The following is an 18,456-nucleotide window of genomic DNA, read 5'->3' as shown; positions in this document are numbered from 1 at the left end:
GTTGAGTGCGTCGTTAAATAAAACATTCCTTTCTTTCTTTCTTTCTTTCATTTGAGAAAACCCAATTTGATTGCAATTTTGATTTCTCGAATGTCAAACTATTGGTCTATGTGCCATTTTACTGTTTGTTACCCCCGCAAACATATCTCCTAGGCCAGCCCTTGCTCTGGAATGTCAAACTATTGGTCTATGTGCCATTTTACTGTTTGTTACCCCCGCAAACATATCTCCTAGGCCAGCCCTTGCTCTGGAATGGAAAGAAATGTTTTATTTAACGACGCACTCAACACATGTTATTTACGGTTATATGGCGTCAGACATATGGTTAAGGACCACACAGAGTTTGAGAGGAAACCCGCTGTCGCCACTACATGGGCTACTCTTTCCGATTAGCAGCAAGGGATCTTTTATTTGCGCTTCCCACATGCAGGATAGTACAAACCATGGCCTTTGTTGAACCAGTCGGTGCAAGTGGTTTATACCTACCCATTGAGCCTTGCGGAGCACTCAGGGTTTGGTGTCAGTATCTGGATTAAAAATCCTATGCCTCGACTGGGATCCGAACCCAGTACATACCAGCCTATAGACCGATGGCCTAACCACGACGCCACCGAGGCCAGTGCTCTGGAATGGAGCCGGTACTGAACTGAACCTTCATGTCTCTCAGGCTGTAATCCACGGCATATGAATACTGGAATACAAACCGAACGCACAATATACTTAAACCCAATATGACCTTGATTATGTTATGTGAGGCAAAAATCAAACATAAAAGGTGAACATCCCTTCTCCCAGAAGTTTGATAAGAGAGTATGACCCCCTTGCTTCTGAGGCGCGTGTGCAGAGGGTGTGTGGAGTGTGTGTGGTGTGTGGGGTGTGTGGGGTTAGGTTGGGAGTCGAATGTCTCCCGCTCCAAACCATTTTTTGTTTTAAATTTATTTTCTTGGGATGCATTACCCGACCTGACATGCTCCTCGGGCATGTGTGCAGAGGGGTGGGGGTGGGGGTAAGTTGGGGGGTGGAGGTGGGGGAAGGGGGGGGGGGGGGGGTCGAACGCCTTCCGCCTCAAAACGATTTTTAAAAAAAGAAGGATTTTCTGGGGATGTATGACCCGAATCCCTCCCACCCAACAAAACAATTCGCTCGCCACAGTCTTCGCATCCCACTGCACATTAACCTGCATCCCCCTCCTCCCCCCGAGGAAACTCCAGTGATTGACCTACCCACTACGGGCGGTCATCACGTAAGTCTTATGCACTTTGCCAGTTTATCCCAGAACCAGCCTCGCCGATTGTCCTTCACGTAGTGGATGAGGTGCATGCCACGCAGAGTTCTCGGAATGTCCACGAAGTCGTCAGACATGATCACCGGAATCAGTTGTTTTCTCTGGGCAGCTGCAGAAGATAAAAAGAGTAATAAATCGAAATACATAGTGGTTGATTCCATGGATCTCTATCTAGTTTCTTGTCTATAGGAGGACTGCCACTCACATGGAGATCCTTTACGGGAAATTCCACCCCTTAAGGGTTTCTGCCAGAAAGAGATTTTTGGGTATGGCACTATGGCATTGAATTCAACCAGTCAACAGAGGGTATGGGGGGCCTCCCCTAGAAAGAAAATATGTTATGTTTTGGTTTAGAATTAAAAATATGATACAGTAATGATAAGTGTAATTAATTTTGTCGAAAGGTTAACTTAAAAAAAAAGAAATCTGCAAAACAATTTGGGTATGGCACCATACCCGTTTTACCCTCTGGCAGAAACGCTGCCCTCTTGCACTGCCACTTTGTTTTTCATTTCATCTTATTTCCGTGCTAATATCCAATTAAGGTTCAAACACGCTGTCCTGAGCTATCTGGGCTGTCTTTCCAGGACAGTGGGTTAGTTGTTAGTCGTTATTAGAGAGAAGAGGGGGTAGTGGTCTTACACCTACCCATTGAGTCGTTAAAACACACTCTGGGTGGGATCCGGTACCGGGCTGCGAACCCTGTACTACCAGCCTGCGAACCCTGTACTACCAGCCTTATGTCCGATGGCTTAACCATGACACCACCGAGGCCGGTACCGATACACAACGGGTGCGGATTCAGGCGGAGGACCCTTTTTTTTGGTCAAACAATATATATATATATATATATATATATATATATATATATATATATATATATATATGTATATGTATATGTATATGTATATGTATATGTATATCTATATCTATATCTATATATATATTGCAGAATACACATTTTCCCGTCCACAGGACACTTAAATCATATTTAAAAATTAAAAAAAACCAGGGGTTTGGGCCCCCTATTAACAAATTCTGGGACCGCGCCTGCACAAGCAAGGATATTGTGTATCATATCGTCAGCAATAGTATCGTGATACATCAATGCATTGGTGTATCGCGAGAGAGAGAGAGAGAGAGAGAGAGAGAGAGAGAGAGAGAGAGAGAGAGAGAGAGAGAGAGAGAGAGAGAGAGAGAGAGAGAGAGAGAGAGAGAGAGAGAGAGAGAGAGAATATGGCCAGTGAATATATACGAGTGTGATTGTGTTATTCTGATAAACCAACAACCAAATTAATGCGTTTATACCCATGCCACTGTATATTACGCATCGTGTATTTCGTATTAAGTATTATCCATTGTGCATTATCTTTTTATGTATTATGTATGTATTGTACTGTTCGAACTCTCTACAAGAGGAATAAAGCATATATATCTATATATATATATATGATGATGATGATGATGATGATGATGATGACTAAGAAGAAAAAAGAAGAGGAGGGGGAGGGAGGGAGGTGTGCATGCCTATGTGTCTTTTATCCTGCATCCGCTGTTTCTATCGGCCGATTATGATGACCGATTAAAGCAAGTCATAAACCTATACTAGCAGATTATGATGTTTGAATTTACGCATGTGACATCACACGCATATATCTGCAGTACAAAATCGCTCATTTGACATTTAGGTTATCGTACAATGCAACTGTAATAACAGAAATAATTGCTTTTCCCCTTAATTTTTATGGATTGCAGGATAAAAATAGTAACTAAAGTAATGTCGGAAATAGAATAAAAACGATTTTCGTCAATTATTTCTTTCATATTAAACTGACAAATAAATATTTAGTAAATACCTATTTAATGATACTCTACCTAATTTAGCATTTACTTGTTTGGTATCTCATTGATGTACAAGGTGGTGTTTACTCTTGAAATTAAAATGAAGATGTCAGTGACCTTTATTGGAACAGACTATAACATATTTTGATGGATATGTGTCAATTTCATTTACCCTTAAACAAACTTTTATTTTAAAACTGCAAGATAACTGATTATTTTGAATTGAAGCATAAATTATTAAGTTTGACCAGCATATTTAGTGAATATAAATTCAATATAAATACAGTAGAAATGTACACGATCTTGCAACCACTTAAAGGTGCTATATCAGAAGTTATATGTGATCATCTGTTTGTGATAAATATTCTCCAATAAAAATGTATTTTCTACTAGTAGATAAAATCATTTCCTATAATCATAATTATGGGCATATAGTTAAAGGTGTAGTCTTTAAATGTTAAAGCCAAACTTAATAAAAACATGATTTGCAATAGCTGTCATTATGCAACTTTGAGTTGATACCTTTAATACCGGAAAATAGATCATAAACGTAAAATGGTTCTTGACAGTTTTGCTCAAAAGTTACTTATAAATGTCTACAAATATTTCGTTCTGGAGAGGAATAGGGGTAAACCATCATCAGAAACTGTCCTTCATACATTGTAACAGCAATGAAATTGACATATGTTGACCAAACTTTGTTATAGTCTGTTCCAATAAAGTGAACAAATCACCTGTTTACTGACGTATTTCTTTTAATTTCAAGAGTAAACACAACCTTGTACACCAATGAGAGCCGAAACAAGTAAATGCTAAATTAGGTAGACTATCATTAAATAGATATTTACAAAATATTTACTTGTCTGTTTAATATGTAATAAATAATCGACAAAAATCATTTTTATTCTATATATTTCCGACAGTACTATAGTTATTGTTTATGTACAGCGCTGCGACAGTCGTTGTACAATAAGTCTAACCTGGATCCAGTGTTTTAGAAAACTGCGTGACGAACTGGCAAGCTTCTGAATTGAGGTAATTTTCTGTGAGGATTATGATCACTTTCCCCTTACATCTGCAAACAGAAACAATTCTCAATCAGGTCACAGTTTTCCCCACACGAAAGAACAGGCACGAGCGGAAGCAAGTAGACATTGGGGGAGGGGGGGAAGGGGGGTGCGGAGCTGACTGAGATCGAGGGCGCGCAAAGCAAAGTTTCTAAAGGAGTACGGGGTTCGTCCCCCGTAAATGTTTTAAAAATAGATGTCCTGAAACTCAGTCTCCTGCATTCTACAAGTAAATTGAGTGCGTCGTTAAATAAAACATTTCTTTCTTTCTTTTTTTCTACAAGTAAAATTCATCTCTGGCTTAAGATTTACTACCAATAATATACTTTTGGAAAGAAATAAAGGATCACACAGATAGCAACAAGAAATAATGACTGCATCTAAAATCAGTTGATATAGTCAGAAGTTGACTGAGAACATATAGGCAGCACATTCAGCACTACAGACATTCAATCCCACATTATCAACTTGGAATGAAATACAGACATTACTACGCTAGTTGTGAATTAAATTTGGTCTACAATTCGATGTGTTCCCTTATTTCTTTCCATCAGTATATTTTTTATTCAAAATTATTGGGGAGACCCCCTGCTCATCCGTGCCTGAAGAACACGAAAAGATTGCTTTGACGGAATCTCAGAATTAAACACAACTACGTCTGTCTATTAGATCACCTAAACCAGGGGTCGAAATTGACTGAAATTCATGCAGGATATTTGGTCCAGCAAACTACAAATTCTGCCGGCCCGAAACAAAACCTACCGGAACAAATACAATTGTCTCAAAACCAATGCGTGAATATAAACGTAAAATAATTGCCTGTCCTTGACAGGAAAAAAAATCACGGGCAGTGGTGAAAGAGACCGCCAAATCTGGTCGGAAGGAAGGAAATGTTTTATTTAACGACGCACTCAACACATTTGTTTTTTTACGGTTATATGGCGTCGGACATATTATAGTTAAGGACCACACAGATATTGTGTGAGGAAACCTGCTGTCGCCACTTCATTGGCTACTCGTTTCGATTAGCAGCAAGACATCTTTAATATGCACAAATCCACAGACAGGATAGCACAAATCCGGTCGGATCATCAATATTTTAAGCCCTGGTTTAAAATATGACGACTGAGACATTCATCTATGGCTTGTAGACTGACAAGCATATAAATAGCAGCCTATGTCGTAATTAAACCAGAAAAAACACAACAAAAAACAACAACAAAACCATGTTTACCTTTCCACCTTAGAAGTGAAGAATAGCCCACGTGCCGTCATTCTATTAAACAATAAATACTGTAGAAATAAACAAGCTCACCACCTAGAATTTGTAATATTGCCACTTCCAGAGTGATCACTGTTGCTGTCATATCGTCACATGGGCTACTTCTATCTGATACCAACAACGTGTCTTTTATATGCTTTTTTTCACAGACAAATCGTAGGTTTTGATATACATACTTGAACTTCTAAACAGGAAAGTATCTTGAATTTGTAATTGTAGTCATAAAAAACAAAGGATCAGTTAGTCGTATAATCTTACAACAGCAGTCAACTCAAGACAGCCCCTTTAAAGTATAGTAAGATGTATACTTATATACTATTTCAGAGATCGCTACACAATTTTAAAACATTAAACACTAAATGCTAATCAATTTTCAATGGACTAGAAATATTGCTAATCAAGATTTGAAAAAAAAAAAAATGTTCCCTGATTTCGGGAGGTGGGGTGGAGGGGGGGGGGGGGGTGGGCCTAGCGGGATGGGATGGTTCCTGAACAAGTTCTATTATTTTCCTGGAAAAAAAAGATGCTGGCCGCACACTGCCCTTGCGGGCTACGGTTTTTGATGGGCGCCACGAATTGCAGAGCCGCAAGCCTTGGTGTGCGGATAATGCTGTAGCCTTGTCGCAGTGATTTCATGCCAGTGGTCCTTGGCGCAGCAATGACCGCAGAAATTTAAATAATTTGATATTTGCCGGCGTCGTTTGTAAATGACACCGGCGAATAAGGCGCCGGTCAAAAACCGTAGTCTGCAAGCTTTATATAAAATCCTGGCTACGGCAATGTCGACGCCGATTCCAATAAATACCTTTCTTCTATTATTTTTGCCATACTGTCGTAAATGGACACTCCGGGCAGCAGCTGTCGTCTGGGCAGGAAGAGGCGGAATCCAGGGGGGCTGGACTCCAGGTGTTGCGAAAACATCATCGCGATATCGTGGTCCTCGTCAGAGTAGTTCAGAAACGCATCAAATGGCACAGGTCTGTTTTCATTCACTGAAATAAACCATGGAACAATTCTAGGTAATGTGTGTGCGTGTGCGTGTGCGTGCGACCGTGCGTGCGTGTGTGTGAATAGTTCAGAAATGCATCAAATGACACAGCACATATAGGAATTTGCATACCAAATATAGGAGTTTTATAGGAATTCTGAGGTCAAATATAGGAGTTTTATCGGAAAATTTGAAACGATTATCATGATTATAGGCATTTTACACAGATTTTTAAAGACATTTACATTACTAATGGTATATTCTTACCTTGCATATGTACACAAGATACCATCTACTACCTCAACAAACAGGGTTGAAAATTAACAGTGGCCCGGTTGCCCGTAGCGGCCTTTATTGGCTATGGGCGACTATAAATCTCATAAAGGTAGTCCGTTGGGCGACCATTGATTTTAGAATCTGGTGAATATGGTACCAGGTGAGAAATTAATGCACTGAAACTGAATCGAATGTGACAAAACACACTGCTATTGTGCTGGTACGAACTACAGGTTTGGCAACAGACAACATTATATAGAACACGTTCTATATTTTGACAACGCCAGACTTACCAGACTAAGCCTCAATTTCTAAGATTATGGTCCGAGGCTTAAAAAAAATATAGCTCAAAACGTATTGCAAACACATCATGTTTTGGAGTTTTTTGAAGTTGTCGGATTAATGGACTGGATACGCCATCATTATTTAGTAGACCTACTTTTTCACATTGTTCAATGTATTAATAGTATTTAATTAGCTTATATTATTTTGGACAAAATCAAATTTTAACATGTACTTTTAACTCAAACTAACAATGAAGTGTTCCATTACTACATGGATTATTTCAAGTCAGTTAACTGGCATGTAGGCCTAAAGATAAAATTCATATTTATAAACATATTAATTTATTAAATTGTAAACCCATATCATCTGAAATAAAAAACAATTGGGTAAAACATTCAGTGTAAATAAAAACAATATATATTTATAAAACTGCATAGGATAAATCCAACGTAATCTGAACGACAAAAACCGACAATGCAGAGTCGATTGGGTATTTGGCAAAATAGTGGATGATTCCATGAATCTTTATCTAGTGCCTCGTCTATAGGAGGACAGCCACTCCCAAGAAGATCCTTTACTGGAGAGTTCTCCATATTGAACCACCTCTCACAGGTGCACAAAGAAGACTGTCATTCCCAGACTAATATAATAAAACACACGCAGTTCTACATTTAGTCTCTTTGTATTGCATTATCGATTACTTACAATGCAAGTGAAGCTGCATACCTTGGCTGTTCTAGCATTTTTTTTTTTTGTATCCCTGTATTAAAAATTAAATTTAATCTGTATCATTTAATGATAACTTTTAAAGTAACTTTTATTTATACTGGACTATTTTTTGTATCTCTTTAAATGTGATTTGGGTTGGTATGGGTTTAAAACTTAATAATATGTTTCTACTATGAATTTCAACTTTATTCGTTATGAAGTTACATGCCAATTCATCAGTTTCCTTTCGAAGCAAATGGACTATATACATGGTTATTATTATACATGGTTATTATTCAACAAAGAACATTCTAATTTTGATTTTGGCTGTGCAGTTCAATTGGAGGGCTAGTTGAATTTGAGAAGGGCCAGTAAGATTTGTCTTCAATTGGCCCTGCTGGCGACCATGGTTTTAATGTTAATTTTCAACCCTGAACAAATATATACCAAGGCTTGCCAGCAGTCCATGCCGATATCCATGATAATTTGAAAGTTGGTGCACATTCAAAGCATCTTCTGAATTTCTGACAGGCTGGCTGCCTTTCACTGTGAATATAACTCAGTAACATATTTTATTAATCGGCATTTTGGCAAAGCAATTGAGTCAAATATAGGAGATATAGGAAATGAATCTCAATATAGGAGTTTTATAGGATCTTATAAAAGATATAGGAAATATAGGAGGTATGGAAGGCCTGACACAGGCCTCTTTTCATTCACTGAAATAAATCATGAAACAATTCTAAGTAATGTGTGTGCGTGTGCGCGTACGTGTGTGTGTGTGTGTGTGTGGGTGTGGGTGTGTGTGAATAGTTCAGAAATGCATCAAATGGCACAGGTCTGTTTTCATTCATTGAAATAAATCATAGAACAATTCTAGGTAATGTGTGCGTGCGTGTATGTATGTGTTAATAGTTCAGAAATGCATCAAATAGCACAGGTCTGTTTTCATTCACTAAAATAAATCATGGAACAATTCTAGGTAATGTGTGTGTGCGTGCGTGCGTGTGTGCATGTTATAGCTCAGAAACGCATGTGTGTGTGTGGTGTGTGTACTGTATGTGTGTACTGTATGTGTGTCTATATGTGTGTCTCTGTCTGTGTGTGTCTGTATGTGTGTCTCTGTCTGTGTGTCTCTGTCTGTGTGTGTCTGTCTGTGTGTGTCTGTCTGTCTGTGTCTGTCTGTGTGTGTCTGTCTGTCTGTGTCTGTATGTGTGTGTCTGTCTGTGTGTGTATGTGTGTGTCTGTGTGTGTGTGTATGTGTGTGTATATGTGGGTGTGTGTGTGTGTGTGTGTATATGTGTGTGTGTGTGTGTGTGTGTGTGTGTGGTCTCTCTCTCTCTCTTTCTCTCTCTCTGTGTGTGTGTGTCTGTGTGTGTATGATATGTGTGTATGTGTAATGTGTGTGTGTGTGTGTGTGTGTGTGTGAGAGTGTACTGTTTGTTTGTGTGTGTGGTGCATGTGTGTGTGTGGTGCATGTGTGTGTGTGTGTGTGTGTGTGTGTGTGTGTGTGTGTTGCGTGTGTACATATATCTATGTAGCTTTGTACCTAGTCTAAAGTAAGCGGAGTAAACATTAACAGAAGACCGATCTATGTGGTGTAGTGGTTAATCCGTCAGTCTTTAGGCTGGTAGGTACTGGGTTCGCCAGCCCGTACTGGTTCCTACGCAGTGTAATGACAAAATGGGTAGGTGTAACACAATTACACCGACTTCTCTTCAGGGGTGATCTGGACCTGGGGGGGGGGGGGGGGGGGGGGGGGGGGGGGGGGGGGGAGAGGTTAGAATATGAACCAAGTGGAGCCTTTTCCTATTTTGTTTTTGCACCACCAGAAACTCCATATGTATAAACCTATATGTTTTAGTTCTGAAAGCGGACCATTTGCTTCAGCGGGGTGGGTGGGGGTGGAGGTGGGGGGTCGTCCGAACCTCCCGAACCCCCCCACCCCACCCCCACAGCCTACGTCCCTGCTCTGTCACTAAACAGAAAGAAAAAAAGAAAGAAGTGTTTTATTTAACGACGCACTCAACACATTTTATTTATGGTTATATGGCGTCAGACATATGGTTAAGGACCACACAGATCTTTTTAGAGGAAACCCACTGTCGCTACTCTTTTACGACAGGCAGCAAGGGATCTTTTATTTGCGCTTCCCACAGGCAGGATAGCACAAACCATGGCCTTTGTTGAACCAGTTATGGATCACTGGTCGGTGCAAGTGGTTTACACCTACCCATTGAGCCTTGCGGAGCACTCACTCAGGGTTTGGAGTCGGTATCTGGATTAAAAAATCCATGCCGCGACTGGGATCCGAACCCAGTACCTACCAGCCTGTAGACCGATGGCCTGCCACGACGCCACCGAGGCCGGTGTCACTAAACAGTAACATCTAACTGTATAACTATTAACACACTGTTCTGAACAGACAACCCAGATAGCTGAGGTCTGTGCCCAAGACAGCGTGCTTGAACCTTAATTTGATATAAGCACGAAAATAAGTATACATTTTATTTTAAGCTAATCAGGCCAATCGAAGATTTGAACTCAGTAGGTAGGGGTTCATAAATAATAATTATTATTTATAAAATGGGCCGTAATATAATTAGGCGTGCTTTTTACTTTAAAAGTAAAGTTTGTTTTGTTTGACGACGCCACTAGAGCACGTTGATTTATTAATCATCGGCTATTGGATGTCAAACATTTGGTAATTCTGAGATATAGTCTTAGACTGGAAACCCACTATATTTTTCCATTAGTAGCAAGGGATCTTTTATATGCACCATCCCACAGACAGGATACTATGCGATAGCACATACCACGGCCTTTGATATACCAGTCGTGATGCACTGGGTGGAACACAACATAGCATAATGGGCCTACATACGGGAGTTGATCCCAGACCGATCTCGCATTAGACGAGCGCTTTACCACTACGTCCCGCCCCTATTTACATTTACAGTAGTGGGGGTTGTTTTTTTGTTGAATCGGGCAAACAAACAAGTGGAGAAAATAAGTAGTGTGGAGGCATAATTATCAACAGGACTCCGATGGCTTTATTATCTGACCTGATTTCGATTATATATACATATATGTGACGGGTACATGAACCAATTCGCTAAAAGAGCATCAGAATGGAGGAAAATAAAAGAAGAAAAAAAGTGGAGCATATAAATATTTTTCCGGGGGGGGGGGGGGGGGGGGGGGGAGTATAACGGGCCCACTGGTCACCATCCCCTTGGACCCGCCTCTGGAAATGCTAAAATATAATACCATCTTCAACAGTCAGATAGTCCATGGTGCCTTCAAGGGTCATCATTCGGCTAATCGCTTCAACGTCCGTTCGTCTTGTGTTTGAGAGGCCCAGTTTGTTTTCAGATGTCGATATAACGCTATCTGAAATTAAAGAGAAAGGTTCTATTTTAATAAATGTTTCACGACCATGTACGCTAATTTTGGTATTAAAGGAACTTTGTAAGATGTTTCGGACTAATAAAATATTTCTACGATTAAACTTACATATTAAATATATTTTCTTGTTTCGAATATCAGTGTCTGCATATTCAATGTGTTTCTGGTCGTCTTAATATTTGTAAGAAGCCCAAACTGGATTTTGTCTTCAAATAATTTCATACGTACAAAAAAATACATTTTAGGAAATAAAACTAAATTTAACCTAGTACTAATATTAGAACGATAAGAAACACGTTTAATATACAGCCACTAATATATTATGCAGAAAAATATATTTGATATGTAATTACAATCGTTAAAAAGTCTCTGTTAGTCGATAATGTATGTAATTACAATCGTTAAAAAGTCTCTGTTAGTCAATAATGTATGTAATTACAATCGTTAAAAAGTCTCTGTTAGTCGATAATGTATGTAATTACAATCGTTAAAAAGTCTCTGTTAGTCGATAATGTATGTAATTACAATCATTAAAAAGTCTCTGTTAGTCGATAACATCTTAAAAATTGCAGCAAACTCAGGAATGTCCCTTTAACACTGCGAACAGGTGCGAGTTCAGGAAATTATTCAGAGGTGTGGGCGTCCAGACTGTGACCAGCGACCTTTCTAGAGAATTAAAGTCATGCTGCCTCGGAAAATATATTAAATAAAAAAGAAAATTTGCTTTGAGATGGGGGTTCAAATCTCGAAACTCCCTTTCACACGCGCCTGGTCAAGTACGTTTTTATGCGGTGACCCAAAGGCAAATTTTGGGGTGTGCACACCCCGTATAACTTAGAAATGTCCCGAAATCCAATGTTTACCAGAAGAAAAGTGTGTTGAAACATCAGCTTAAATCACAGGCCAGTAGGAAGCTCAGAATTATTGGTAAGGCCTATTCTGACTCCATTACTTTCTATCCAGCCAGTGAACCACGACTGGTATACCAAAGGCCGTGGTATGTACTACCCTGTCTGTGGGATGGTGCATATAAAATATCCCTTGCTGCTAATCGAAAAGAGTATCTTATGAAGTGGCGACAACGGGTTTCCTCTCTCGATATCTGTGTGGTCCTTAACCATATGTTTGACGCCATATAACCGTAAATAAAATGTGTTGAGCGCGTTGTTAAATAAAACATGTCCTTCCTTCCTTTATTCAGCAACACGTTTTTTCCACCTAGGCCAACAGAAATTGTGGTGTTTTCTTCGGGAACGGGTTTCCTCTCTCATTATTTGTGTGGCCGTTAACCATATGTTTCACGCCATATTCAGCAACCACCTAAAGAAATTGTGGTGTTTTCTTCGGGAAAATCATTATTTGTGTGGAGTGCGTCTTTAAATAAAACATTTCTTTTTTTCTTTCCATTACTTTCTAAGATTCTAGGGTAGCGTATGTAATTTTACTCTCTTACCGGCCTCGGTGGCGTCGTGGTTAGGCCATCGGTTAACAGGCTGGTAGGTACTAGGTTCGGATCCCAGTCGAGGCATGGGATTTTTAATCCAGATACCGACTCCAAACCCTGAACGAGTACCCCACAAGGCTCAATGGGTAGGTGTAAACCATTTGCACCGACCAGTGATCCATAACTGGTTCAACAAAGGCCATGGTTTGTGCTATCCTGCATGTGGGAAGCGCAAATAAAAGATCCCTTGCTGCTAATCGGAAAGAGTAGCCCATGAAGTGGCGACAGTAGGTTTTCTCTCAAAATCTGTGTGGTCCTTAACCATGTTTGACGCCATATAACCGTAAATAAAATGTGTTGAGTGCCTCGTTAAATAAAACATTTCTTTCTTTCTTTCTTTAATTTTACCCTCTGTACCCTCAATTAGCACACAAATCATGTCTTGTTTCTGTAAAAGTCACAAATAAATGAATAAAATTACAGTGGTTTATTGTAAATCACACTCATTATTTCTACCAAAATAGTGGCATAGCTAGTGGGGCGGGGCGGGGGCATGGGGGCCATGAACCCCAATCAAACTTTAAAAATAAAAAGGTATTAAATTGTGTAAAATCATACATACATACATACATACATACATACAAAGTGTGAGTTACACACACCCCTCCCCCAAAACTGGTTGCCTCTCCCCCCGATATAAAATTCTGGCTTCAGGTGATCGTACCATCCAATTTTCACAGCAGGAATCCATGTCAGGTTTTTTTTTTTTTTTGACGAGGTGGGGAGGATGGTTGGTTGGTGTGGGAGAGGAATGGGTTTTTGCTGTTTTATGGGTTTACATGACTGCGGAAGTAGTGGAGTATGGGATTTTTGTTCACTTTTTTAATTCTAATTCAATCTGAATATAACGCGAAATTTGATTGGGTAATCAAATCCATTTGCGTTATTAAAATTAAACCAGCAATATAGTCTATTTACGTCAAAAGGGAACCGATGAATTGGCATACAACTGTACTCTCAATACTGCTAAAACTCACAGAACATTATTGTCACGGGGATCCAACAATACCCGTAACTGAATGAAACACGATTATCCAAATATCTCTCCTAACTGTATATCTATTAGATCTCTCTGTAACGGGCAGTTATACCCGCGTGGCTCGTCTAGGTATGATCTTATATAAAGTATATGTATAATATAGCACGTTTAGTTCACTAGAAAATACAACAAAAACACAATACACTTTGGAATCTGTATTAACCTACGCTGACAAATGTACTGCCGCAGTAGTTAATTAACAACAACAAATAATAACAACCCAGAACTGATCACTTAATTAGTTAATCTCTAGGTGTCTAGTTTACACAATATTGTAATCACTACACCGTGACACAACACCCACACGTGTGTAATTGAGAAACGCTTCCAGGGGAACTTAATTAATAAAGGAATTACAACTCTATTCCTAACTGGTTAATTTTTAATTAACCCTTAACTACTCATTCAGTAACCTTGTAATACAGAATTAATACTGGTACCTATCACAATAAAGACAATAACCTACAGTTTACCTAGGTCCTCTAGGATGACTGGTTAAGCTTTATATATATTAGAACAGTGAGCCTACAGTTTACTGCGTCAGAAAACCGGCAGCACCGTCAAAATAATATTGGTATAATACAGTATTAAAATATTTAAGTTCACATCAATCACATCAAGGTTATACAACAGAGCAGAAATAATATTTACCAAGTCCAAACGGACGCGTTCCCTGGCAGCCTTCCAATATGTTTCTCCCCCATATCTCTAAAACCCTAGCTATTTATCATAAAACCGAATATCGTCTGGGGGCACATCGCGGTCCTCCCTCTATCAAGTGATATTTCCACAGCGACCAAGTCGGCATATTTTTCTTAGTTGGCCAGACTTGATGACGCCTAGTCGCCAAAATCACGGTCGTAAATACCGCACTCGCGGAGGTATTACGTAACTACTGGCCACATGGCCTCCGCATCTGGTCTGGGTGTGTATTAGAAAGAGCTCGACGACCGTCGCGCAGAGGTATTACGTAACAAAGTGCCCACCTGGACTTAAGTGCATATTGGAACTGCACACGGCCCTCTAAAACAATTAATATCGCCACAGGCGAAAACAAAATTAAGAGCATGTTCCGTCACACACCCCCACCTCAAAAAGGATATTTCCTCTACTCTAGGAATAGGGAAATATACTACATTAAAAGAAAAGGTGCGTTAACTGACACATAACACATAGTAATAAGGTGACTACTAGTAATCACATTGAGTCTCTGAGTCCCTGGTATACAAATAAAATATATAAAAACAAAACAGAAATCAAGAATGTCAACACATTATCATAACGTTCAACTTCGGGACAGGGCATCAGCGATTACATTAGAAGTGCCCTTGATATGTTCAATGGTAATTGGGAATTCCTGCAGAAGAAGACTCCATCTCAAAACTCTCTGGTTGGTGGCTTTCATTCTGTGAATGAAAGTGAGCGGATTATGGTCCGTAAAGACCACCACTTGATGCACTGCCGATTTCACGTAGATCTGAAAATGCTTCAGAGCTTGTACCATGGCCAAAGCTTCCTTTTCTATAGTGGAATAGTTCACTTGGTGTTTGTCAAACGTTTTGGAGAAGAAACTTACAGGATGGTCCAGTCCATTTTCGTCTTCCTGGAACAGCACAGCTCCAGCTCCCACGTCACTGGCATCCACAGCCAGCTTGAAAGGCATTCGGTAGTCTGGTGCTGCCATCACGGGAGACGAGGAGCGCATCTGCTTGAGACGGTTGAATGACTTCTCACATTCATCTGACCACTGGAACTTCGTTTCCTTCTTTTTCAGTGTCGCAGGTTTTCCAGGTTTTCTCCGATAGGCGTGCTGTCGAATCGGTGTAGCGTTGGGTTCCAAGCGCACATCCTGGCTTAAGGTATTGGTAACCGTTGGAAGGTCCTGACAAATGGAAACATTGTCTTGTATCAGCGTAGTCAACTTTTCTCGCTGGGGGCTCAAGTCTGCTAGAATCTGGCTGTTGGTTAATTTGATCTCTGCAGTCTTGACGTCATCACAGGAAATTGAGTGACTCTCAATTTGGACCGGTAACTCTGGAACTATCGGCAGTCTGTCAAAATAACCTTTTAGCAAATTGATGTGACAATACCTACTTTTCCTAACCCTATCAGGAGTGTTTATCACATACCCTGTCTCATTAACCCGTTTGTGCACAACATAGGGCCCGAAATACCTGTTCTGCAATGAAGCCCGTTTAATGGGAAGGAACAGCAGCACTTTATCCCCTGGTTTAAATTCCCGACTCCTAGTCTTCCTATCAAACACTGATTTTATTTTGCTCTGAGCATGGCTCAGTTGCTTCCTAGCCTTCCTATCTCTAACTCTCTTATTCATTAATACTCCCTTGTCCATATCATAACCTCACCTCTGATCCTCCATCTCACCCTCAGTTAACAAAGTAATGCGAGCTGCCAACAAATTTGGATCAGCCCCCTGCTCTAGGATTAACTCTTGTCTATTACAAGTTAAGTCCCCTCTATCAACCACAACTGGTTCATTTCCCCTCTGCGGGAGATCAACAGGTTCCACCACATTTAGTTCGTCCGTTGACTTATCTACCATTTTACTGATAACCTCATCCACTCCAATTTCATGGCTCACACACGTATCAGACAAATCACAAATATCATCTGGATCTCGTGTTACCCTACTGGCGATAGCCCTAGTCATTACACACGCAGGATATTTAATCTCATCAACCTCACTCTCTTCTATTGGTAAAGGGCTGTCTTTAATTAACAATTGGTCACATTTCGGCTGACAACACTGACTAGTCAAATCATTACCCAACAAAACTCCTATGTTTTCAACAGGCAAGTCCTTTACAACACCCATAATGATTGGTCCCGTCACAAACTTCGAACACAAGAAAACGTTATGTAACCGGACAACCATATTTTCTCCAGTAACCGAGGTTAAAACCAAACTACGTCCTGTATCTGAATTCTTAATACCAGCTAAACACTCTTGCGTTATCAGTGACTGACTACACCCGGTATCTCGATAGATTGATATTGCCTTAGGACTCAATTCTTGTTTCACATCACAAACCATACCAGTGGACACATACGGGTTTACTTTCTCTGCCATGGGACTAACCATTAACTCTCTCGCTAACGGAGCTGACCTCACTAAACCGACCACTTGCGCATTATAGCGTTTCCTTTTAAAACAGTCCCCGACAAGATGGTTATCCTTTTTACAGTAACTGCAATGTGGACGAAAAGTTCGTGCATTGGCTGATAATGCAGGCCTATCCTTACTTTGCCCACCAGGTGCATTCCTTGCCTGACTAGCTGACCAACTAGATGACTCTCCCCGAGAGTTACTTTCCCGGGAAAAACCTGGCTGAAATTTCTTCTTATCACCCTGTTGTAAAGAGCTACCCTGTACTGCCTGAGCTTTGTGTATTAACACGTAGTCATCTGCCACTATGCCTGCCTCCTCTATCTTCTTGACATCACGATCCTCTAAATGAATACGTAAGCTAACTGGTAATCCATTTTTAATGTCCTGTAAGATCAACAACTCCCGTAACTCGGTATATGACTCTACCTGATGAGAAACCACCCATTTATCAAACATCCCTGCCTTTTTAGCCACAAACTCACTATAAGACTGACCCTGCGTTTTTCTCAACTCGCTATACCGTAAACAATAATCCTCAGGTCGTAATTCATACGCCTTCAACACTGCCGCCTTAACTAGGTAGTACTGACTTGCTCGCTCATCACTCATTGAATTATAAGCTACACTAGCCTTCCCCTTAAACTTAGACACGGCTAACAATGTCCACTTAGATTGCGGCCAATTTAGCTGCTTGGAATAACATATCTACCTCCTGGTCATCAAATACAGGCACTGATCTATAAGCCTCCGACATGTTAAACCCATTTCATACTTCTCGTCTGACTTCTTCAGTATTCAACTTTAACTCATGTTCCACCTTTAATTTTGCTAACTGGAATTCTCTATCTCTATCTCTATCTTCTCTATCCCTCTCCTCTCTCTCTCTCTCTCTCTCTCTCTCTCTCTCTCTCTCTCTCTCTCTCTCTCTCTCTCTCTCTCTCTCTCCTCTCTATCTCTCTCTCTATCTTCTTTCTCTCTCTCTCTCTCTCTCTCTCTCTCTCTCTCTCTCTCTCTCTCTCTCTCTCCCTCTCTTGTCTTTCTCTATCTCTATCTTCTCTATCTCTATCTTCTTTCTCTCTATCCCCTCTTCTCTCTCTCTCTCTCTCTCTCTCTCTCTCTCTCTCTCTCTCTCTCTCTCTCTCTCTCTCTCTCTCTCTCTCTCTCTCTCTCTCTCTCTCTCTCTCTCTCTCTATCTAATGCACGTTCTTCTCTTTCGTACTCAAGCTTTTTAAAAGCTAACTGTTGTTCCATACTCAAGTCACTTATCTCTATTTCTGGAACAATCTCACTTTCTTCCATAACAGGCCTATCACCAAAAACTTCCTGGATAATAATTGTCTTTATATCACCTAAGGTTTTAGCTGATGTTAGATCAATTTCCCGCTCACCCGCGATTTCAACTAACTCGGCCTTACGTGCTCGCTTAATCTCCACTACACTGAGCGTAGGCCTATCCAGCAAATTCTTATCCATGTTTAGATATGACGCACTTATTATTAATTAATTTTCTAGTGAACAACGTTGCTACTTCTAGTAAATTTGTAAAAATAATTTATAAAGCCCCCATTTACAAACAATACTTTTTTAAATATGCATGTCCCGTTTCAGATCTGGGACGAGCGCCCCAATTTTCACTTCTGTC

At 40.1% G+C, this 18,456-nt stretch overlaps 1 protein-coding gene across 2 annotated transcripts in view; it reads right to left on the bottom strand.

The window, feature by feature from the left end:
- Window positions 1-513: 513 nt before the first annotated feature.
- LOC121385643 (myeloid differentiation primary response protein MyD88-like) overlaps window positions 514-18,456 on the bottom strand; it is a 21,795-nt gene continuing 3,852 nt past the window's right edge. The window contains exons 2-6 of one of the 2 annotated variants that reach the window (XM_041516400.1): window positions 11,004-11,126; window positions 8,181-8,279; window positions 6,282-6,468; window positions 4,108-4,202; window positions 514-1,394 (exon numbers count right to left, since the gene is read on the bottom strand). In XM_041516400.1, the coding sequence (XP_041372334.1) occupies window positions 1,240-1,394; window positions 4,108-4,202; window positions 6,282-6,468; window positions 8,181-8,279; window positions 11,004-11,049 (582 nt within the window). In that variant the 5' untranslated portion in view covers window positions 11,050-11,126 and the 3' untranslated portion in view covers window positions 514-1,239. The remainder of the gene's footprint in view (window positions 1,395-4,107; window positions 4,203-6,281; window positions 6,469-8,180; window positions 8,280-11,003; window positions 11,127-18,456) is intronic. The other variant, XM_041516401.1, reaches the window with a different exon arrangement.

Source organism: Gigantopelta aegis, chromosome 11 (genome assembly GCF_016097555.1).
Source record: "Gigantopelta aegis isolate Gae_Host chromosome 11, Gae_host_genome, whole genome shotgun sequence".
Lineage (NCBI taxonomy): Eukaryota > Metazoa > Mollusca > Gastropoda > Neomphalida > Peltospiridae > Gigantopelta > Gigantopelta aegis.
The sequence above is the reverse complement of the archived record's forward strand: the minus strand, read 5'-3'. Positions and strand labels throughout refer to the sequence as shown.